We start from the raw sequence: 23,691 nt of genomic DNA, 5'->3' as shown, positions 1-23,691 counted from the left end.
ACAACTGGGCCAAGCATTATAAACCACGGTCACAAAATCATGCGCGTCCTCAGGTAATGCTGACAGAGGCTTTTGTCAACAGCATTAACAAAGCTTCAGTTTGGAGACATCCTTGGTCACTAAGCCAACACTCATTTTTCATCAGGACCAAACCCAGTCTGTTAGCAGTGAAGCACGTGATTATACTTGCTGTGAAGAAGGTCCCACACATGCTCACAATGCTGCTATTACAAGTTGGAGAGTGTGGACATTATAGTTCAAGGACAAGGTCATTTATTTGTGGAGAGTCCTTCCTCCATGAAGGACATCTCTCTCACCTCCCACCACTGCAAAGCTGCAGGTGCTTTGTAGATGTGGCCTGCTCGTCCCCACTCCAATCTCCATTTGCAGAGATGGACCACCTGTGACAGTCACGGTTACACGCCCGAGCTATTCTGACAGTGTCTCACATGACCACCAAGGGAGGCTCCCCTTCAACAGAAAGATAAAGTCCAGAAAGAACTCGGTAGGTCGGGCAGCATCTGTGGAGGAAATGCCATCCACTCCTCAGATGCTGCATGCTCCACCAAGTTCCTCCAGCACTCTGTGTTTTACTCAGGATTCCAGCATCTGCAGTTCTTTGTCTCACCCCATCCCCACATAGAAATATATCATTGTTCCTAAATGCTGGAATCCAACAGTGTGGTGGGAGGGCCTTCAGCAGAAGGGCAATGAGGTTGGGCAATGAGGTTGGGCAATGAGGTTGGGCAATACATGAGGGCCTTGCCTGCTCTCCACACATCTCACAAATGAATACAACTGCCGAGTCAGAGCAGTATCCTCATAGTTCATCGCGTTTGAACAGCTGACCTCAAAGCAACATAACTGCAATTATTCAAGGATGCATTCTGATATCAGTTGATTTATCTAAGAACAACTGACATTGACTAACTGGTGCGGTACCTTGTTCCTCATTGCACGCAGCAGGTCTCGCACGGAGTTCCCTTTATACGAACGGAATTTTCTGAGATCTACAAAGAGAAGGTTGTTTCAGATGAACCGATCTCAAACACTGTGCTTCACATCCTTATTGCAAACCAACGAGCCTCACCGACCTGTGTGAACGGTGATCAGATAGCAAGCAGGCCAAGCCGACTCACTCTAGCTGACCTTCAGCAACCGATGCAAAAGCTGGCGCTGGGTGGTCCGGTGCAGAATGAGGACTGAGAATTGTTGACTGCAGAGTGTGTGCTTCTGTTGCACAGTGCTGGTTAAAAGTTACAATAGTGGGCACAACTCCAAAGCTTGAGAGTGTGCACTTTCACCGACATGTGGAAATTCAGTTATGTGCAGAGTTATGTAGGACTGTTTGGTACTTTTGTAACTTTGGCGACACTTGTGTATTACAAAACAAAGCACTTCATTGTAGTTCGGTACCATAGGTAGACACAAAATGCTGAAGCAACTCAGCGGGACAGGCAACATTTCTGGATACACCCATCTTCAGAAGGGTCTCGATCCAAAACGTCACCCATTCCTTCTCTCCAGAGATGTTGCCTGTCCCGCTGAGTTACTCCAGCATTGTGTGTCTGTCTTCAGTTTAAACCAGCACCTGCAGTTCCATCCTGCACATAGGTACCATCGGTACATGTGACAATAACGTATCATTCATTCATTAAGTATAAGAAAATAACTGCAGGTGCTGGTACAAATCGAAGGTATTTATTCACAAAATGCTGGAGTAACTCAGCAGGTCAGGCAGCATCTCGGGAGAGAAGGAATGGGTGACGTTTCGGGTCGAGACCCAGTCTGAAGAAGGGTCTCGACCCGAAACGTCACCCATTCCTTCTCTCCTGAGATGCTGCCTGACCCGCTGAGTTACTCCAGCATTTTGTGAATAAATTCATTCATTAAGTATCATTTATTCATTCACTCAGTTGATTCTAGATCTCAAGAAATTATAATAATAATAATAATAATAAGTACTTTATTCGTCCCACAATGGGGAAATTTGCATGGTTACAGCAGTAAAGTGGATAGCAAAAATAAATAAGCATTCATTAAAAATAAAATAACGGTAATGATCTTTATTTACTGGTCTGCTGGGAGCAGTGTGATTGTGCAGTGTGACAGCAGCATGAAGGAGGGACCTTCGATATCTCTCCTTCACACACTTGGGGTGAAGACGTCTTCAGAAGGGTCTCGACCCGAAACATCACCCATTCCTTCTCTCCCGCGATGCTGCCTGACCCGCTGAGTTACTCCAGCATTTTGTTTCTACTTTTCATTACCTATTTTGTTCTTTAGTCTCAGTTTAAAATAAAACACAGGATATAACTAATGTTACCAGTTGCTGGTGTGGGTAACAGGCACTTCTGATCCCATTAAACCTGGGTCAGCACAGAGGAAAAGGAAATGAGCAGCAATTTCTGCAAAACTGTGGTTAGCATGAGTCAGCAGAGTTTAAAGTTAATCATCAAGTTGCAGCAAGATCCACATGACCTGCTCACCTGTCTGCAGAGGTACAGTGATGTGCTCTCTCCAGTCACCTTGAACAACACTTCGTCCTCCTCTCTCCAGTTCTCTCACGATTGGCCCATCCAGAGGTTCCTTTTCTATTCGATCACTGATATCCTGTAACAATTAAGCCAAAGATTACTTCACCTTGGCAACCATTGAACATCTTGTACCTGGTGCAATGACTGTGCAGCCGACCAGCCTTACAGAATTCATTAACATGTGCAACCTGCAGAATAAAACATTCGGTTCGGTGTTAAATGAAATAGCAGCAAACCTGGAAAAACTGAAGCTGCTTCTCAAGACTCCAAAAGAAAGGGTTTTTCAGGACGCACTTGGCAGACGGACGATTTTGAGGGTCCATGTTTATCATCTCTTGAATTAAGTCACGGGCAATAATATCGTCTGGAAAATAAAACAGTGAATGACTAATAAATGAATCTGGAGAAACCAATCTCTCACTGCTGCCTTCTTGACGACAGAAGCACCAGGCTCTATTGATGCGGTTTCTGCAAAGATCTCCCAAAGACACAGCTGACCAGAAGTCAAAGGATAATAGTTCATGGCCCATGTGTTTTCACATTTTTTGCACGCTCACGTCTTAAGTGGACCAGAGTTGAACGTTAAGGTAAACGGCCCTTTGGCCCAACCCATCCATACCAACCAAAGTGCCCGTCTACGCTAATCCCACATTCCAGCATTTGGACCGTGACTAGTCCATTCCTATCCATGCATCTCGAGCCCTATGGGGTTTTGTCAAAGGCTTTCTGAAAATCCCAATGCAGCATGACCACTGGTTGTCCCTTCCCCAGTCTACCAATTACATCTTCAAAACACCGGCAGGTTTGTCAAATGTGATATCCCTTTCATAAATCCACATTGGCTAGTCCTGTTCATTTTATCACGTTCTTCACTTAAAACTAATAATGTACCAATGACGACCAGATGACTGCTCTGCTGTTCTTTTGCTTTCTTTACATTTTGGGGTTGTATTTGCCAAGGATGTACCTGACATCAATTTAGAGATGCAGGGATTGAAAAGAACAGAGTAGTTTTTGCTAACATTGTGGCCAGAATTACAATTTAAATCAATAAATCAAGGCGTGACATCCCCAACAAAAAAGCTTCTGATGTAAAGAGCTTCAACTGGAGGCCGTCGTCCAGACTTACCGTGTGCATCGGGGTTGAAACACTGAAGATCGCTGACGCCCAGCAAGATGTTGGCTTGTCGCTGCAGGGCCTTTCCAAAGGGGTGACTGCCTTCCGAGATTACATAATAGAACACGCAGCCAGCAGAGAAAATGTCCACCGCGCACGTCTGGGGAGAAGCAAGTAAGCGTTTGTTTAAAACGGATCTGCCCGCGTCAGCTGCAACAGAGTGATGACCACTCCTGGTCTTTGACACCAGGGACACTCACACAGGGGGAGAGAGAGAGAGAGACCAGGGCACAAAACAATTTCGTAGGAAAGAACTGCAGATGCTGGTTTAAGTCGAAGGTAGACGCAAAATGCCGGAGTAACTCAGCGGGTCAGGCAGCATCTCTGGAGAGAAGGAATGGGCGACGTTTCGGGTCGAGTGCCTTCTTCAGACTGAACTAAAACGCCACCCATTCCTTCTCTCCCGAGATGCTGCCTGACCCGCTGAGTTACTCCAGCATTCTGTGTCGACCTTTGATTTAAACCAGCATCTGCAGTTTTCTTTCCTACACCTTGAGGTTGCCACAACTAATTTCATGGAGAAGTATTAAAGCCACGAGATTTAGAATAAAATAAAGATTGATCCTGCCATTCATAATTGGACTGAGGTTCCAGGGAGAGGCCAAGTCTCCTTCTCTCTCCCTTTGACTGATTCATTCTAAATGGATAATTTGTCACCAAGTTTGTGATTTTAAGCAATGCCCGTGGTTTAGCACATCCAGTGCCCTTTCACTCGGGCACTGCCCTGGAGATATTACAGGGATTCAGCCTGGTCGGAGATTTATGCAATAGTTGAGCAGCACTCCGTGGTCACAGGTGACCGAGTGCTGGTTCGACACAACCTTGCACCTGGCTGCAGGCTGCACAGGTGCTGGGGTGTCTGTAAAACAGAGGCATGGTTGAAGCATCCCTAGGACAGGAGCACCTTGCTATTCCTCAGATAGACTGGGCTTTCCTTGCATTACCGTCCAGCTCGAGCCTCACCAGAGTCACAGTTTGGCTCAGATCCAGTTGCCATTTGCAGACAGAGTCTGATTAATGGCTAACTGGGACCAGAGCTGTGCACCATTCTTTGATAATAAGGCAGCCCAGTTCTCAGAGCCAGTTCGCAGGCAGGATGGTGTACTGGAGGAATGAGATCGAATGGGTTGAGTGGCCTTCTGCCAACAGAACCAACCTTGTAAGAGGGTCAGCAAGGAAGCCGATCCTTCGACCCCATTCGTCCATGCCCGCCAAGATACCCATCTACACTAGACCCATTTGCCCATGTTTGACCCACATCTCTCGTCTCCTACCTGTCTATTTACCTGTCCAAATGCTTTTTAAATGTTAATATTGCATCCGCCTCAACTACCACCTCTGGCAGCCTGTTCTATATACCCACCTCCCTTTGTGTGAAACAGCTACCCCTTAGGTTCTTATTAAGTGATCTCCACTTATCCAGTGACCTGTAGCAATGACACAATGTTGCACTAATGTTCTGGGGTATAGAACGCCCACACACACAGCAATGCAGGAATTAACATCCCATCTAAAGATATTCATTTTCCACATATTCCATCAACTTGTTTAACAGCCGTTTCTGTGCTGCATATTGGTAAATCCCTTTCCGACTTCTTCCATCAGCTGTTTGGGAGTGAACAGGTCCTGTAGTGCGTGTGAATGATACAGATGACGGGTGAACTCACCGGGTTGGCCTTGCAGTCCTCATTCAGCACCTCGGGGGCAATCCAGCCTTCTGTGCCGGGTACTCCAGACCTGCGGCTGAAGCTGTGCCGGCCCACTGCCAGCTTCTTGCACAGACCAAAGTCAGAGATCATGGCCTTCACTCTGCCATGGGCATTGGGCATGGAGATTAAAATGTTGTGCGGTTTCAGGTCTCTGTGAACTGAGGGAAAGTTTGGGCAATTTACACACTTTTAAATGACAACATAAATTAAATGAGCATTAAAACCAAAGTGCGAAGCGGTGAAGCTACCAGTCCGACAAGCCAGAGAACGTTTAAAGTCCCACCATGACCGGCTGAGAATTTAAGTTCATTTCAAGTAACTACAGATGCTCCTCGACTTACAACTTATGCTTCAACTTACGATATTTCCACTTTACAATAGTGCCAAAGCGATACATATTCAGTAGAAAGTCAGTCAGCCACATGATCACGAGTGTAAACAACCGATACTCTACAGTGTACTTACACAATGTAAGTGTTCCGAGCACGTTTAAGTTAGGCTAGGCTAGGTCAGGAAGTGTAGGAAGAAACTGCAGATGTTGGTTTAAACTGAAGGTAGACACAAAAAGCTGGAGTCTGAAGAAGGGTCTCAACTTCAGCTGGTCTAAAGAAGGGTCTCGATGCAAAACATTACCTGTTCCTTTTCTCCAGAGATGCCGTCTGACCCGCTGAGCTAAGACAGCTTTGTGCGGTCTGACCCGCTGAGCCACTCCAGCTATGTGTGTCTATCTTCAGGTCAGGAAGCGTTAATGGAGAGAGGAACTAAATTAACATTTCAGTCCATGACTTATCTTCAGAACCAGGAAGAATTGGAAGTCAAGTATGTGTTAAGTCACAGAGAGAGGGAAAGAATAGAGAGAAAGCGAGTGGATAAAGGGAGAGAAAGAGTTGAGGCAGGAAGGAATGAGTTCCATGGGTCATGATCAGACAGAAGGGACGGGTGGAAGTCAAGGAATAGCATGTCTCCTGACAAGACACGCAGGGTTCTCAGGGTTCAACACTGAGCCTAGCAATGTCAGATACTCAGCTTCTCCAGTTTATACCAGAACCGGCCTGAATATTTCAGATTTCTTGCATTTCTTACATCTTGCAGTTCCAGTAACACTTCCCATTTTCCTCTCCTGTGTTCTCATTAGTTTAGATACAGCATGAAACAGGCCCTTCAGCCCACTGAGTCCATGCTAACCATCGAAATCTATTTCCACTAATTCTATGTTGTCCCAATTTCTCATCCACTCCCGACACACATGGGGCAATTTACAGAAGCCAATTCAGCTACAAACCTACACATCTTTGATGGTGTGGGAGGAAACCGGAGCACCTGGAGGAAACCCACACGATCACAAGGAGAACACACAAACTCCAGACAGATAGCACCCAGGGTCAGGATCAAACCCGGGTCTCTGGTGCTGTGAGGCAGCAGCTCTACCCGCTGCACCACTGTGGATGCATCTCCTCCACGTGGGTCAGCTGCCATTAACAAACATTCCCCGCTCTCCGCGTGCTTACGCCATCTCCTCTCCATGGCCGGCACCCTATCTCAGTCATTCTCTCTACCACTTCCTCTCTGTAACATGTCTTTCCTGGTCATGACGAAAGTTCATCCATCTTAAGTGTTAACCATTTCTCCCTCCACAGACACAGCCTGACCTGCTGAGTATTTACAGCAATTTCATTTCACATTCTTCCATCTGTGGTTTTTGTTAAAGATCCAACTTGTTTAAGGTAACTTGCCATCTTTGGCCTGTAGGGTCTACTGCCACCTAGTGGTCGGATCGTTATTGTGATCTGGAATTTAATGAAGACTTAATAGTAACTTTATATTTAAAAAAATTATAGAGACCGCACAGAAATTTGACCCACTGCATCCACACCAACCATTTTGCCCAAGTACACTAATCGCATCCGTCTTCATTAGGACTGCAGCTTGCTAATTTCATCGTACACAGAACAGCACAACACAGGAACAAATCCTTCAGTCCACGATGTTAATGCCAAATTAAATAATCCCCTCTGCCTGCACCCACTCCACATCCTTCCATTCCCTGCAAATCAATGTGCCTATTTAAATGTCTCCAAAACGTCACTGATGTACCTCCTCCACCACCATCCCTGGCTGGCAGTATGATCTGTGTAAAAGAACTTGCCCCACACATCTCCTTTAAACTTACCCATCTGACCTTAAAGTTCTGCCCTCTGGTATCTGTCTACCCTATCTATGCCTCTCATAATTTTATAAACTTCTATCAATTTCCCCCCCTCAGCCTCCGATGCTCCAGAGAAAACAATCCAAGTTTGTCCAAACTCTCCTCAATCTCCGTTATGTAAAGTTCTTTTGCATGAATGTGGGGATAACGTGGGGCGAATTAGAAACAGCTCAGTCACAATGAACTGAATGGCATCGCACGGTCCATGAAAAAACAAATGTCCTGCTTGCTTTGCAAGAGGGAATGGGGGAATATTAGAGAGAGTAGATGAGACGGTTAGCATAAATATATCTAACAGAAAGCTATCTATGTTCATGAAGAAGAACGGAATATAAAGTTATACAAATAAAAAACAAGTATTAAGTAAACACTGAGGGAGCAGTTGGTCTGGTTTCGCTTCTGTAAAGTCAATGGAATACTCTGTGTATAAACTTGTGGTGTGATTACATTTCATTATATAATTGTGAAAAGCAGTTCGTACACTACCCCAAATTAATATCATCACAGGCGCAGCGGTAGAGTTGCTGCCTTACAGCGAATGCAGCGCCGGAGACCCGGGTTCCATCCCGACTACGGGTGCTGTCTGTACGGAGTTTGTACTTTCCCACCCCCCCATGGGTTTTCTCTGAGATCTTCGGTTTCCTCTCACACACCAAAGACGTACAGTTTTGTAGGTTAATTGACTTGGTAAATGTAAAAATTGTCCCTCGAGGGTGTAGGATAGTGTTAATAGGCGGGGATCGCTGGTCGGCACGGACCCGGTGGGCCGAAGAGTCTTGTTTCTGCACTGTATCTCTAAACTAAACTTTACACAGGCACTAGGCATCTCAAACTGGGCCCTCCAAATTTAAGTGAGAAATCTATAGTTTCCAGAAATCAAATTAAGGATCCAAATCATTATATATTTCATATTCACAGCAAGTAATGGTGAGTTTATATTTGTACTGCCATTGCTCAGAACGATCTCCCTTTTCCCTCCCCCCTTGCCCTGCCCCACACACATGTGGGCTCTCAGTGTTAGTGAACAGAGGGCACCACAGCCAGCAGCAAGGCTGTAGACACTTGCAGGTACGTGTGCTTTGCTTACCGATATTGAGCGAGTGTAAATAGGCCAGGCCGGATGTGGTTTGTTGAAGAAGAATTATGGGCTCCAAACCATGGCGATCAAAGTCCTTTTGTTCAACATACTGAGAAAGAACAAACAACATTACATTTGTTACAAGAGTCAGGTATAACCACGAAACAATCAAACAATAGAACAGGCATTTTGGCCCAAAATGTTGTGCCAGATCTGATGCCAAGGTAAAAGAGTCTCAACCCGAAACGTCACCCATTCCTTCTCTCCCGAGATGCTGCCTGACCTGCTGAGTTACTCCAGCATTTTGTGAATAAATCGATTTGTACCAGCATCTGCAGTTATTTTCTTAAACTAATCTCACGTGCACTTGATCCATATTCCTCCATTCCCTGCATATCCATGTGCCTATCTCAAGGCCATCGGGTGGCACCACCAGCAATGGTGGCCTCGCCAACAGTCAGTCCTTTCTTCTTTTTGTTATTGTTCGTACGTGTTAAACAGTATGTTTTAGTGTTCCTTGGTCTGTCTTATGTGAGGGGTGGGGAAACTTTTCTCAATCTTTTACCTCGACGGAGATGGGATTCGTTCCATATAGTATCTCCATCCGCACTGAGGCCTAACATCGTGGAGTCGGCGTGCTTTCCTGGAGACTGACGGCGCTCCAAGCCGCGGGGGACTTTAACATTGCTGAGCTTGCGATCCCTTTGCCGGGGATCGAGGCTCCAACCGCGGGGCCTGTGGTCTTTAACATCATGAAGCCCGCAATCTCTGGTGAGAAGAGGCCGACTCGGGAGCTCCATGCCGCGGAGAGAGTTCCAACCGCCCCGACACGGGAGTTTCAATCACCCCACAGGGGCTTCGATCGTCGGCTGGTGCGGATAGTTTGACAGCCCCGACCGCGGGAGAACAAAGAACAAAGAGGAAGAGGTTGAACTTTATTGCCTTCCACCACAGTGAGGAATGTGGAATCCACTGTGGTGGAAGTTTGTGTTAACTTTTATGTGGTTGCTTTTCACTTAGTATGGCTGTATGGTAACTCAAATTTCACTGTACCTTAATTGGTACACGTGACAATAAACTGACCTTGAAACGCCACTATTGTATCAGCTGAGTTACTCCAACACTTTTGTGTCTTTTATAAAAGTCTTTACACTTTTATAAACAAGTGTAAAGGCTGGCGTAGATCACAGCTCCCACCACTGTGGCACTGTGTACCAGAGGCCACTCCTCCCTCGGCATTGAGCAGTGATCCTCACCTCCTGCAGAGTGGCGGTGCACAGCTCCGTGGCGATGTACTGGAACTGCCGGTCTTTCTCGGTGCAGAAGTAACGGATCACGTTCGGGTGCTCGTCTGACTCGCGCAGAAGCTGCACCTCGCGGTCCGCGAAGCTGAAGCACTCTGGCAAGATCCTCTTGACTGCCACGTATCGATCGTCAAACCTGCCCCTTGGGAAGACAAGGCCCAGAAGGTCGCAAGTTTAAAAACATCCCGATTCATCGCTTATAGGAAGCAGCTGTTTTTGGTTGAGTAGTAATCGTACCCAAGCAAGAGGAGACACTAGGAACTGCAGATGCTGGTTTACAAAAATGACAGTGTTGGAGTAACTCAGCGGGCCAGGCAGCATCTTTGGAGAACATGGATAGGTGATGTTTCAGGTTGAGTTGAGATCAGTCTACAGAAGAGTCCCGACCTGAAACATCACCTATCCATGTTCTCCAGAGATGCTGTCTGACCCACTGTGTTATTCAGTTTGGGTACTCAAGCAAGTCTGAAGTAGGGTCCCGATCCGAAACATCGCCTGTCCATTCCTTCCATAGACACTGCCTGACCTGCTGAGTTCCTCCAGCACTTTGTATTTTGCTGAAGATTCCAGCATCTGCAGTACTGTGCGTCTCCAACCAGGAGTAATCTCCCTCCTCGAGAAGCTAACTTCAACCACGAGCGACTGTGTCTCCAACCAGGAGTAATCTCTCTCCTCAAGAAGTTAACTTCAACCACGAGCGACTGTATAAATCACATATTACAGATCGTGGAAATGAATGGTACGTACTTGAACACAATCGTTCCTTCAGCTCCATGTCCCAGGACATCCTTTGGATGAAACACAATCTTCCCAACTCTCACCATGTCAGAATCATCATCTGAGGAACAGAGGCAAAGGGGTAAACCTATTTCCTTTGAGACAAGATACATTAATCAAACAGCAGCTAAAATTCCCTCATACTCCCTAGAAGGGTGGCACAATGGGCTTGCTAACTGCAGCGCCAGAGACCTGGGTTCGATCCTGACTACGGGTGCTGTCCGTACGGAGTTTGTACGTTCTCTCTGTGTGGGTTTTCTCCGGGTGTTACGGTTTCCTCCCACACTCCAAAGATGTAGAGATTTGGAGGTCAAGACCCTTCTTCAGCCACCCATTCCTTCTGCCTTGGAAGATGCTGCCTGTCCCGCTGAGTTACTCCACCATTTTGTGTCTATCTTCGGTTTAAACCAGCATCTGCAAGGATCCACCAGATTCCCCCCCCTTCGCCCCCCTTCGCCCCCCTTGCCCATCCACTACGGAAGGTTCTCGCGACGTCCCCCCTTTACCTGCATCTTCTTGCTCTGTGGCGGAGCTGCCGAACTCGGAGATGGAGTGGTTGGAGTACACGGAATGGTTGGAGACTCTGGGTGACACACTGGGCGTGTTGGTGCTGGAACTCTCCGTCCTCAGTCGCGGCCTTTCCACAAAGTCAGACCCCGGGCCCAGGATGGGGGGGCGGAAAATGAGTTGCCGCTTCTGCATGAGCTCCAGCCTTTCCTCCAGGTGCTTCTGAAACTGCTCGTGTTGCAACTGTTGCTGCTGCTGCACAGTCTAAGCAAAAAAGAAGTATTTTTAACCCGCTAACTGACCGAGCCACCATATTAATCTTGCGGAGTTTCAGAACTGCCAGCAGCTAAATTAGTATTGCATGTCAACAGATTTAGTTAAAATAAAACAGATGCATCTATTGGCACAGATGGCCTTCTGCCCATGCAGTACCTTGCGTTAAAAGGTGACTGCTCTATGAGCTCTGAAGTGGCGGACAAGGTCCATGTGGCGCCTGGAGATTGTGCAACAGATCATGTAGGGGGTGTTTGGGAGAGGAGGCAGGCAGGTAGTGTGGGAAATGCTAATTACTCAGGGCTTCAGTGTGTCCCTGGTGAAAGGACCAAAAGTCCAGGTGCATTCCCTCACCATCCGAAGGAGATCTGGGTTCACACAGGCTCCAACAAATGCAGATCTTGCAACTTAGGGGAGAAGGCAGGAGAATGGGGTTGAGAGGGAGAGAGGGAGAGAGAGAGAGAGAGAGAGAGAGAGAGAGAGAGAGTGAGAGAGAGAGAGAGAGATAATCAGCCATGATTGGATGGCAGAGTAGACTTGATGGGCCAAATGGCCTAATTCTCCTCCTATCACTTATGAAATTATGAACATATATTTTACAAGAAAACAAACCTGTATTATTAAACAGACAAGCAAATTGAGAGGCAAGTTACCAGAAAGAGAAGGCACAGTGGTGCAACTGGTAGCCCAGGTTCAGTCCTGACCTCCAGTGCTGTCTTTGTGGGATTTGCACGTTCTCCCAGTGATTGCATGGATTCCCTCTGGGAGCTCCGGTTTCCTCCCACATCTCAAAGATGTGCGGGATTGTAGGCTGATTGGCCTCTGTAAATAGCCTCTAGTGTGTAGGGAGTGGATGGGAAAGTGGGATAACAAGGAACTGATGGGCATAGGTGATCGATGGTCGGTAAGGACTCGATGGGCCGAAGGGCCTATTTCCATGCTGGATCTTTCAATCAATCAGCACATACAAAAAACGAATGGGTTAAATACCATATTTGTTAAGGGCCACACCACCTTGTCAGATTCTACTTCGTACATTCCTTATCTAAACGCTGCCCCAACCACTACACAAGATGGATTCCCACAGAGCTGCAGTGCGCACTACCTTAGGGTAGGTGATTACAAAGGCCACCCATCCCGCCAGCAGAAAGGTACTGAAGACAATGGTGGCCATGTCCTTCAGCACAGAGTCCACAGGAGCCTCGTGCTTTGGCTGCGATTTGCTGTATTTTTCGTTGAGGCCGTCAAGAATGTCAAAGTCCTCTGCGACTTCATCAATGCCTGGGAAATGCTGAAATAAAGTTGAAAAAGGCTGACGTGAATCAAGGCAGAAAGAGACGTTGACACACACAGGAACACAATGCTTAACCCGAAGAACATTTTCACTTGAAAGGCTCTTCCTGTTACGATGTAGCACGTTTGTACATTTGAAAACAGTTCATGACTATTAAGACATACGTACATCTTCAAACAGGTCGTTCTGCGGGCTGGTGACGATGATGTTGTCCGGAATTTTCTGCACATTTTCAGGAAAGTCGTCGAGGATCTTGGTGTGGGCTGCCAGTGGCATTTCATGGTGACCTGGAAATAACGCGACTGCTGTTAAAGCTGAGCTCACCAGTGACTGAGGGGCAGAGCAGGGCAGTGAGCATCACACAGTGCAGCACAAAGCATGGCCAAGACGCTCACGGCAGTGCGAGCCCTGAAGTTTAGTTTAGTTCAGTTATACAGACTGGAACCAGGCCTTTAGGCCCAAGTCCGCACCAGCACATTAACACCACCCTGCACACACTGAGAACAATTTTACATTTATACCAAGCCAATTAACCTGCAAACGTTTTTTGTGTTTTGGAGTGTGGGAGGAAACCGAAGATCTCTGAGAAAAACCCACGCAGGTCACGGGGAGAACGTACAAACTCCGTACAGACAGCTCCCGTAGTCAGGATCGAACCTGGGTCTCTGGCGCTGTGAGGCAGTAGCTCTACTTCTACGCCATCGTGCCGCTCAGATCCATTCACGTGGTCAAATATCAGTACGGCTAAACCCAAATTACAGCAAAGGTTCGATTTGAGTGAAAGGAAACTGGAGCATCCGGATTAAACCCAAGCAGTCACAAGGAGAACGTGCAAACTCCACACAGACAGCACCCAAGGTCAGGGTTGAGCCCGGGTCTCTGGTGCTGTGAGGCTGTGCGGCTGTGCCGTCTCCTGCCAATACTAATATTCCAGCCCCTCCACTGCATTCCCGGGTCCTCCAGCCATTGCTCAGAGCAGGCTTTCCCACAGAGTTAACACCGAGCGACTCGGGTCACACTGCCCCCTGCTGCTCACAACGATTCTTACCGATCAGAAACCACTGGTTCCTCAGATAGTCGATTGTGTTTTTGACACCAGGTGCGAAGTTAACGTTGATGCTGGGAGTGGTGTCACATTCCCCACGGTCTGAGATTGTAACGTGCTCTGTTTTAGGGCCTTCAAGTAGTGGGAAGGCACTGCCTCGTGGCTGTGAAAACAGAGGCAGTGTTAGACATGCAGAAATATGCCACCGTCTGCTACAGTTGCACCTTTAAGAGATACCACGAAACCGAGCACTTTCGACAAACATTTATCCAAACTCTGTGCGTCTTGCTACGTTTTGTCTGTTGCTCCTGCAAAATGGGCCGGTTTGCTAAGTTAAAAAGTGGTTGCGTGAAAACACATTGCTTAAATCACTAAAGGTACATAACAACCTCCTCCAGGGCAGCACGGTGGCGCAGCGTTAGAGTTGCTGCCTTATAGCGCCAGAGATCCGGGTACGATCCCGACTACGGGTGCTGTCTGTATGGAGTTTGTACGTTCTCCCCGTGACCGCATGGGTTTTCTCCAGGAAGCTCCAGTTTCCTCCCGCACTCCAAAGACGTGCAGGTTTGTAGGTTAATTGGCTTGGTAAAATTGTAAAAATTGCCCTTAGTGTGTGTGGGATAATGTTAGTGTGCGGGGATCGCTGTCGGTGCAAACTGGATAGGCACAAGGGCCTGTTTTTGTGCTGTATCTCTAAACCAGGGGCTCCAAACCTTTCAGCATGAGGGCCACATTATATATTTGGCACATTTTTGTGGGCCATAGGAAAAAATAAAGAAGTGCGAGTTTTATAAATTTAATGAACTCAAAAAAGTTTAGACTAGGTTACGTTCGATTAGATTAGGAAAGGTTAAACTAGGTTAGGTTAGATTTGGTTTGTTTACATTAGGTTTATATGGCAACAAATAAATAATATTCAATTTTTAAAAAGAGCTTGAAATATTGGAATATACATATACGGCAGGTATACAATTATTTATAAAACATTAAAAATACAGTGACCACCACTGGGGGAGAGAGGAGAGAGAGAGAGAGAGAGTGGAGTAGAGAGCCCCCCCCCCCCCCTCTAGCCCACTCTCTCTCTCTCTCCTCTCTCTCTCCCCCAGTGGTGGTCACTGTATTTTTTATGTTTTACAAATAATTGTATACCTGCCGTATATATATATATTCCAATATTTCAAGCTCTTTTTAAAAATTGAATATTATTTATTTGTTTGCAAATATATGGGGGGGGGGGGGGGGAGTGTCCGGGTAGAGGGAGCAGCGGGTGAGAGCGGGAGCGCGGGCCCGATAAACTCTCGTGGCCGGCCGGATGTGGCCCACGGGGCTATAGTTTGGAGATCCCTGTTCTAAACTAAACACTGACAATGTGACACTCTCTCACTCAGGTTCCAAGACTAGGTATCACAAAATGCTGGAGTAACTCAGGTCGGGCAGCATCTCTCCAGAGATGCTGCCTGACCTGCTGGGTTACTCCAGCATTTTGTGATATCTTCGATTTGTACCAGCATCCGCAGTTATTTTCCTACACAAGTATCCAAGACTATCTCAGTTATAATGTTTACAGAGCAGTTTAGTGAAAAGAATCCACTGAAGAGAGACATTGGATAATGCAAGTCATATGCCATCAGATAATGGTTATTTTAAATAAAGCCCGATTTAAGCACTATTTGATATATAACTGTACAAAGGAAAATGAAAGTACAATTTCCTACCACAACAGCCACTCCTTCATGGACCAATGAGGACGATGCGTACAAACTGGTGGAGTATTTCCCCACGTACAGAGTGGGCCTGAGGAAAGGTAACAGTAAGGATGGAAAGTCAGCTGCCCATCAGAGAGCTTCCCACCATGCACACCCGCACACACCTGCACACACCTTCCCACCACCCACACCCCTTCCTTTCCACTCTCCCAGCTCCCTCCACACTAACTGTCAACCAGTTCCTTTCCCCTCCTCCACCGACTCATCAGTTCACAAGTTCTCAGAGCAGAATTAGGCCATTCGTCCCATCAAGTCCAGGAATACTGTCACGGCCGGAAGCAGAGTCCAGGAATGGACAAGTTAAAGAAAGCGTTTTCAGTGTCCACCCTCCCCATCTCTGTAACCTGCCCACAGCCTAGAAACAGCCAAACCATCAGCCCACTTCCAACACTGACTCCTGGCCATAGTCAAGGTGAGTGCCTCACTTGCTCCTTTAAGATGCTCCATAAAACCTCCTCCTTGACTAAACCCTTAGTCAACTGATATTTCCTCGTAAGCCCATCAGCTTCTGTTCTATAACGCTGCCCTGAAGACATCGCACAAATGGAGGCTGGGTCTGAGTTGTCACCATTTAAATGTGCTAGTGAATCATTCACGTCATCGTGTCTACGTCGCTACTTTGAAGGAAACGTGACCATTTCTCGTACCCGTCTCCTAACGCACGCGGTTGCACTTACATCAGCTTTTGTTTGGTTTCCGCCTCTTTCAGGAAAGGGTACTTCCACTTGGTGATGCGTCCCACCTCTCCCGACATGAAGGTGAGGTAGCGAAGTGTTTCGATGCCGACGTTGGTGTGCATTACTTTCCTCAGCCCCTCCCGCTGCCAGATGTACACGGCCACCACGGGGGAGGCATAATTCTGGATCCACAGAACGTCGCCCGACTCGTTGTCCACCGTCACCACAAGCCCATCTCCATTTGATACAAAGTGCAGCATTTCTGAAAGATGGCGAATAGATTTTATCCGTACAAGAAGCTGCAATCAATGGTCTCAATGCAAGTTGCTCTTAAATTTACACCTTATTTTGAGTGTTCATTTCCCTCAAATTCTTGTTCAATTTCTCAAAGAATCATTCATGAACCAACACAAACTGGGCAGCAACAACTACGTGATTGTAAAATATACCCAATGGAATTTGTTTTGAGGTAATTCAAGAGTTGTAATCCAGTGCAGTTTGACTGGGACATAGACTGTTTAGTTTGTTTACAGATACAGAGCGGACGGAAACAGGCCCTTCTGCCCACAGAGACCGCTCCAACCAGTAATTGCAGCACATTAATACTATCCTACACACACGAGGGTCAATTTACAATCACACCAAGCCAATTAGCCTACAAACCTGTACATCTTTGGAGTGTGGGAGGAAACCGGAGATCCCAGCGAAAACCCACACGTCACGGGGAGAACGTACAAACTCCGTACAGACAGCACCCGCTGTCAGGATCGAACCCGGGTCTCTGGCACTGTAAGGCAGCAACTCTACTGCTGCGCCACCGTGCCACTCATACACTACCCTAGCTTATGGAAGGGCCGTTCAGAAACCTGTTCCTCCAGTTTGCGTGTGGCCACACTCTGGCAGTGGAGGAGGCTCAGGACAGAAAGGGCAGTGTGAGAATGGGATGGGAGTTAAAGTGGTTAGCAAGTGGACTGCCAACTTGAATGACAAATTTATGTCATTTAATTGAGTGTCAAGGCACCATTCATAACTCCTTTTAAAATGATCTAGATGGTCGACCATTAATTGCACAACTGAACCCACTCACTGTATTCAGTGTCTTCATCAGGCAGCGTGGACGAGTAATCAAAGTAGGTGGCGTTCCAGTGCAGTTCCCTGTTCTTGGTGTCGTACATGGTGATCGTGTACTCTGCAAAACACAAGTGTGCGTGAGGTGGCAACAAAGGATCAAGGGAGCACTGACCTCAATAGGCAAGTTGCTAACACTCAAAGCTAGAGGTTCGGGCACATTAAATTATAATTAAAGGAAGTGGTTACATTCACTGACACGTTTGTATTCTTTGCTCAAACTCATCTGCAGAATGAGACTGTGTGGGAAGCAGGTGCTGGTTTAAACCAAAGATAGACACAAAATGCAGGAGTAACTCAGCAGGACAGGCAGCATCTCTGGAGAGAAGGAGTGGGTGAGGTTTCAGGTCGAGACCCTTCTTCAGAACGAGACTGATATACAAAAGACTGAAGAAGGGCCCAACCACAACTGTCGCCTGCCCATGCCCCCCACAGATGCTGCCTGACCAGCTGAGTTGCTCCAGCACATTGTGCTTGTTTTTTATGGTAAACCAGTATCTGCAGTTCCTCGTGTCTCAGACTGCTATCAATCTCACTTTTTTTGCCGTGTCACCTGATGACATTAAAAATAACACTTCTTCCCAAGGCAAACTAATTTTCCTTTTCCCCTGACAAATACTGTTGACTGGTTAGCACGCAACAAAAGCTCTTCACCGTATCTCGGTACACGTGACAATAAACTAAACTCATTACTGCCACCTCTGTTCCACTAGTCCCATCGTCTGTCTGGCATCTCTACGTGAAACTTAACTTCAGGCTTTGGTATCTTACAACATAGAACAGTACAGCACAGGAACAGGCCCTTCGGCCCACAATGTCTGTGCCGAACATAATATAAAGATAAACTAATCTCCTCTGCTAAAGGCAGCACAGTGGTACAGCTGACTCACAGTGCCAAGGTCCTGGGTTCAATCCTGACCTTGGGTGCTGTTTGCATGGAGTTTGCACGTTCTCTGTGTGACCACGTGGGTTTCCTCTGGGTGCTCCGGTCTCTTCCCACATTCCAAAGGTGCAAGGGTTTGTAGGTTAACTGATCTCGATAAATTGTCCCTAGAGCGTAGGGAATGGATGGGAAAGTGGGATAACATCGAGCTAGTGCGAACGGGTGATCAATGGTTGGCGTGGACTCAGTGGGCCAAAAGGTCCTGTTTCTATGCCGTATCTCTAAACTACACGCGATCCATTTCCCTCCATTCCCAGCAAATCCATCCTTCTTCCACAGTGGGTCTTTGGTTTCCCAGTCGCCTCACATCTGGAATCCACCCTGACAAAGGCTTTTCCCAGCAACAAAAGAAATAATAAACCAGCTTTCCCCCTCCCTCAAGCTGCCAATTAGTCCCCCTATCTGACAACCATGTTCAGTTGGCTCAGCAGTTGCAGAAACGCGAGCAGCCACCAGAGGGAGCCCCAGTCACTCAGTTGAAACACAAATGGACCAAAAGAAATCCTCATGTTGCATCAGAACACGTGAAAAATGAGTAGGACTGAAAACTGCAGATGCCGGTTTAAATCGAAAGTAGATACAAAATGGTGGAGTAACTCAGAGGGTCAGGCAGCATCTCTGGAGAGAAGGAATGGGTGACGTTTCGGGTCGAGACCCTTCTTCAGTGGACCACAATGGAACAATGAAGTTCTTATTTACAGCAGCACAACAGGTTTGTAAACACAGTACTCAAAAGATAATATAATAAACATTTAAAAAGTTGAATAAAACACACAATATAGTGGGTGCAAGCGGCAGCCCCAGCCTCCCCGAGAGGGCAGTACCTCCCGGTCCACCTTATCCCCGAGAGGGCAGTACCACCCGGTCCACCTTATCCCCGAGAGGGCAGTACCTCCCGGTCCACCTTATCCCCGAGAGGGAAGTACCTCCCGGTCCACCTTGTTAGGCACAGTGGCAGGACGGTGACACAGTAGTAGAGATGCTGCCTTACAGCACCAGAGACCCAGGTTCAATCCTGACTAAGGGGACTGTCCGTACGGAGTTTGTACTTTCTCCCCGTGACCTGCGTGGGTTTTCTCCGGGAAGCTCCGGTTTCCGCCCACACTCCAAAGACGTGCAAGTTTGTAGGTTAATTGGCGTGGTATAAATGTAAAGTGTCCCTAGTGTGTGTAGGATAGTGTTAGTGCAAGGGGATCACTGGTCGGTGCGGACTTGGTGGGCCGAATGGCCAGTTTCCGCGCTGTATCTCTAACTAAACTAATCTGTCTATCAACCCCATCTCACCTGAATCCACCAATCACTCAATAGCCCTTGCCCCACCTCTTCCCCCCTCTACTCAATCAGTCTGACAAAGGGTCCCATAGAAACTAGGTGCAGGAGTAGGCCATTCGGCCCTTCGAGCCTGCACCGCCATTCAATATGATCATGGCTGATCATCCAGCTCAGTAGCCTGTACCTGCCTTCTCTCCATACCCCCTGATCCCTTTAGCAAAAAGGGCCACATCCAACTCCCTCTTAAATATAGCCAATGAACTGGCCTCAACTACCTTCTGTGGCAGAGAATTCCACAGACTCACCACTCTCTCTGTGAAGAAATGTTTTCTCATCTCGGTCCTAAAAGCCTTCTCCCTTATCCTTAAGCTGTGACCCCTGGTTCTGGACTCCCCCAACATCGGGAACAATCTTCCCGCATCTAGCCTCTCCAACCCCTTAAGAATTTTATATGTTTCTATAAGATCCCCCCTCAGTCTTCTAAATTCCAGCGAGTACAAGCCCAGTCTATCCAGTCTTTCCTCATATGAAAGTCCCGCCATCCCAGGGATCAATCTGGTGAACCTTCTCTGTACTCCCTCTAAGGCAAGAACGTATTTCCTCAGGTTAGGAGACCAAAACTGCACACAATACTCCAGGTGCGGTCTCACCAAGGCCCTGTACAACTGCAGCAGAACCTCCCTGCTCCTAAACTCAAATCCTCTTGCTATGAATGCCAACATACCATTCGCTTTCTTCACTGCCTGCTGCACCTGCATGCTTGCTTTCAATGACTGGTGCACCATGACACCCAGGTCACGTTGCATCTCCCCTTCTCCCAATCGGTCACCATTCAGGTAATACTCTGCTTTCCTGTTCTTGCCGCCAAAGTGGATAACCTCACATTTATCCACATTATATTGCATCTGCCATGCATTTGCCCACTCGCCTAATCTATCCAAGTCACTCTGCAGCCTCCTAGCATCCTCCTCGCAGCTAACACTGCCACCCAGCTTCGTGTCATCCGCAAACTTAGAGATGTTGCATTCAATTCCCTCGTCCAAATCATTAATATACACTGTAAATAACTGGGGTCCCAGCACTGAGCCTTGCGGTACCCCACTAGTCACTGCCTGCCATTCCGAAAAGGACCCGTTTATTCCTACTCTTTGCTTCCTGTCCGCCAACCAATTTTCTATCCACCTCAACACTGAACCCTCAATACCGTGTACTTTAAGTTTGTAAACCAATCTCCTATGTGGGATCTTGTCGAAGGCCTTCTGAAAGTCCAGATATAACACATCGACTGGTTCTCCCTTATCCACTCTACTAGTTACATCCTCGAAAAATTCTATAAGATTCGTCAGACATGATTTGCCTTTGGTAAATCCATGCTGACTTTGTCCGATGATTTCACCACTTTCCAAATGTGATGCTATCACATCTTTAATAACTGACTCTAGCATTTTCCCCACTACCGATGTTAGGCTAACTGGTCTATAATTCCCCGTTTTCTCTCTCCCTCCCTTTTTAAAAAGTGGGGTCACATTAGCTACCCTCCAGTCCTCAGGAACTACTCCAGAATCTAAAGAGTTTTGAAAAATTATCACTAATGCATCCACTATTTCTGAGGCTACTTCCTTAAGCACTCTGGGATGCAGCCTATCTGGCCCTGGGGATTTATCTGCCTTTAATCCATTTAATTTACCTAACACCACTTCCCGACTAACCTGGATTTCCCTCAGTTCCTCCATCTCTTTAGACCCCCGGTCCCCCGCTATTTCCGGCAGACGGTTTATGTCTTCCTTAGTGAAGACAGAACCAAAGTATTTGTTCAATTGGTCTGCCATCTCCTTGTTCCCTATGATCAATTCACCTGTTTCCGACTGCAAGGGACCTACATTTGTCTTAACTAATCTTTTTCTCTTGACATATCTATAAAAGCTTTTGCAGTCAGTTTTTATGTTCCTTGCCAGTTTTCCCTCATAATCTATTTTCCCTTTCCTAATTAAGCCCTTTGTCCTCCTCTGTTGGACTCTGAATTTCTCCCAGTCCTCTGGTATGCTACTTTTTCTGGCTAATCTGTATGCTTCATCTTTTGTTTTAATACTATCCTTGATTTCCCTTGTTAACCACGGATGCACTACCTTTCCTGGTTTGTTCTTTTGCCAAACTGGGATGAACACTGTTGTAGTTCATCCATGCGACCTTTAAATGCCTTCCATTGCATGTCCACCGTCAACCCTTTCAGCATCAATCGCCAGTCTATCTTGGACAATTCACGCCTCATACCCTCAAAGTTCCCTTTCTTTAAGTTCAGAACACTTGTTTCTGTATTGACTTTGTCACTCTCCATCCTAATGAAGAACTCTACCATATTATGATCACTCTTGCCCAAGGGGCCTCGCACAACAAGACTGCTAACTAACCCTTCCTCATTACTCAATACCCAGTCTAGAATGGCATGTTCTCTCGTTGGTTCCTCGACATGTTGGTTTAGAAAACCATCTCTCAAACATTCCAAGAAATCCTCCTCCTCAGCACCCCTGCCAGTTTGGTTCACCCAATCTATATGTAGATTGAAGTCACCCATTATAACTGCTGCACCTTTAGTGCACACATTTCTAATTTCCTGCTTGATGCCATCCCCAACCTCACTACTGCTGTTAGGTGGCCTGTACACAACTCCCACTAGCGTTTTCTGCCCCTTAGTGTTTCGTAGCTCTACCCATATCGATTCGACTTCCTCCAAGCTAATGTCCTTCCTTTCCACTGCTTTAATCTCCTCTCTAACCAGTAACACTACCCCACCTCCTTTTCCTTTCTGTCTATCCCGCCTGAATATAGAATATCCCTGGATGTTGAGCTCCCAGCCTTGGTCACCCTGGAGCCATGTCTCCGTAATCCAAACTATATCATAATCATTAATAACTATCTCCACATTTAATTCATCCACCTTATTACGTATACTCCTTGCATTGAGACACAAAGCATTCAGGCTTGTTTTTACAACTCTCTTACCCCTTATACAATTATGTTGAAAAGTGGCCCTTTTTGATTTTTGCCCTGGATTTGTCTGCCTGCCACTTTTACTTTTCACCTTGCTACCTGTTGCTTCTACCCTCATTTTACACCCCTCTGTCTCTCTGCTCCTGCTCCCATCCCCCTGCCACATTAGTTTAAATCCTCCCCGACACCACTAGCAAACACTCCCCCTAGGACATTGGTTCCATTCCAGCTCAGGTGCAGACCGTCCTGTTTGTACTGGTCCCACCTGTCCCAGAACTGGTCCCGACCCGAAACACCATCTGTCCACTTCCCTCCACAGATACTGCCTGACCCGCTGAGGTCCTCCAGCACTTTGTCTTTTGCCAACAAGCATCTGCTGTTCCTCGTGTCTCTGTTGTAATAGGGTCTGGTTCGATTCTACTCATTTATAGTTTGATTTGTCTGGATAGCACGCAAAACTACGTTTTTCACTGTTTCACAATACACATAACAATAATCCAATATCTTGTGATTGATCCAATGGAAATAAATGATTTGGCTCAAGCTGACAGGCATGGCTTATCAGACACGTAGCCACTCACACAGCTTCAGCCCAGTGAACCAATGGGAACATTGTAGAATTTAATTCAACCAAATCATTTCATTCCAAATATGGATACGACAAATAATGAAACAAACCTATTTAATGGAAACTGAATTTGAGCACTTTTTTAATACATCCTAGATTTTTGCACGTATAAAACAGCAGAGATGTGAAGAATGACATCAGTTTCGTTTCACCTTTACTTTACACTTTAGAGATACAGCTTGGAAACAGGCCCTTCGGCCCACTGTGTCCGTGCTGACCAGTGATCCCCATACACTAGCTCTATCCTACACATAAGGGACAATTTACACCTACACATAAGGGACAATTTACAGAAGCCAATTAACCTACAGACCTGTATGTCTTTGGAGTGTGGGAGGAGACCGGAGCACCCGGAGAAAACCCACACAGTCACAGGGAGAAC

At 46.8% G+C, this 23,691-nt stretch overlaps 1 protein-coding gene across 1 annotated transcript in view; it reads right to left on the bottom strand.

Moving 5' to 3' along the window:
- Positions 1 to 23,691, bottom strand: part of LOC144594652 (serine/threonine-protein kinase/endoribonuclease IRE1-like) — a 66,867-nt gene that overhangs the window by 7,487 nt on the left and 35,689 nt on the right. The window contains exons 7-21 of the mRNA XM_078401449.1: positions 17,438 to 17,539; positions 16,351 to 16,612; positions 15,623 to 15,701; positions 13,911 to 14,070; positions 13,031 to 13,149; positions 12,674 to 12,859; positions 11,295 to 11,559; positions 10,759 to 10,849; positions 9,964 to 10,153; positions 8,717 to 8,816; positions 5,382 to 5,581; positions 3,667 to 3,814; positions 2,774 to 2,901; positions 2,490 to 2,613; positions 943 to 1,010 (exon numbers count right to left, since the gene is read on the bottom strand). Coding sequence (XP_078257575.1) covers positions 943 to 1,010; positions 2,490 to 2,613; positions 2,774 to 2,901; positions 3,667 to 3,814; positions 5,382 to 5,581; positions 8,717 to 8,816; positions 9,964 to 10,153; positions 10,759 to 10,849; positions 11,295 to 11,559; positions 12,674 to 12,859; positions 13,031 to 13,149; positions 13,911 to 14,070; positions 15,623 to 15,701; positions 16,351 to 16,612; positions 17,438 to 17,539 — 2,222 coding nt within the window. The remainder of the gene's footprint in view (positions 1 to 942; positions 1,011 to 2,489; positions 2,614 to 2,773; positions 2,902 to 3,666; positions 3,815 to 5,381; positions 5,582 to 8,716; positions 8,817 to 9,963; positions 10,154 to 10,758; positions 10,850 to 11,294; positions 11,560 to 12,673; positions 12,860 to 13,030; positions 13,150 to 13,910; positions 14,071 to 15,622; positions 15,702 to 16,350; positions 16,613 to 17,437; positions 17,540 to 23,691) is intronic.

The sequence above is a fragment of the Rhinoraja longicauda genome, chromosome 6, assembly GCF_053455715.1.
Source record: "Rhinoraja longicauda isolate Sanriku21f chromosome 6, sRhiLon1.1, whole genome shotgun sequence".
Taxonomy (NCBI): domain Eukaryota; kingdom Metazoa; phylum Chordata; class Chondrichthyes; order Rajiformes; family Arhynchobatidae; genus Rhinoraja; species Rhinoraja longicauda.
Note: the sequence above shows the minus strand (reverse complement) of the source record. Positions and strands in the feature narration are given on the sequence as shown.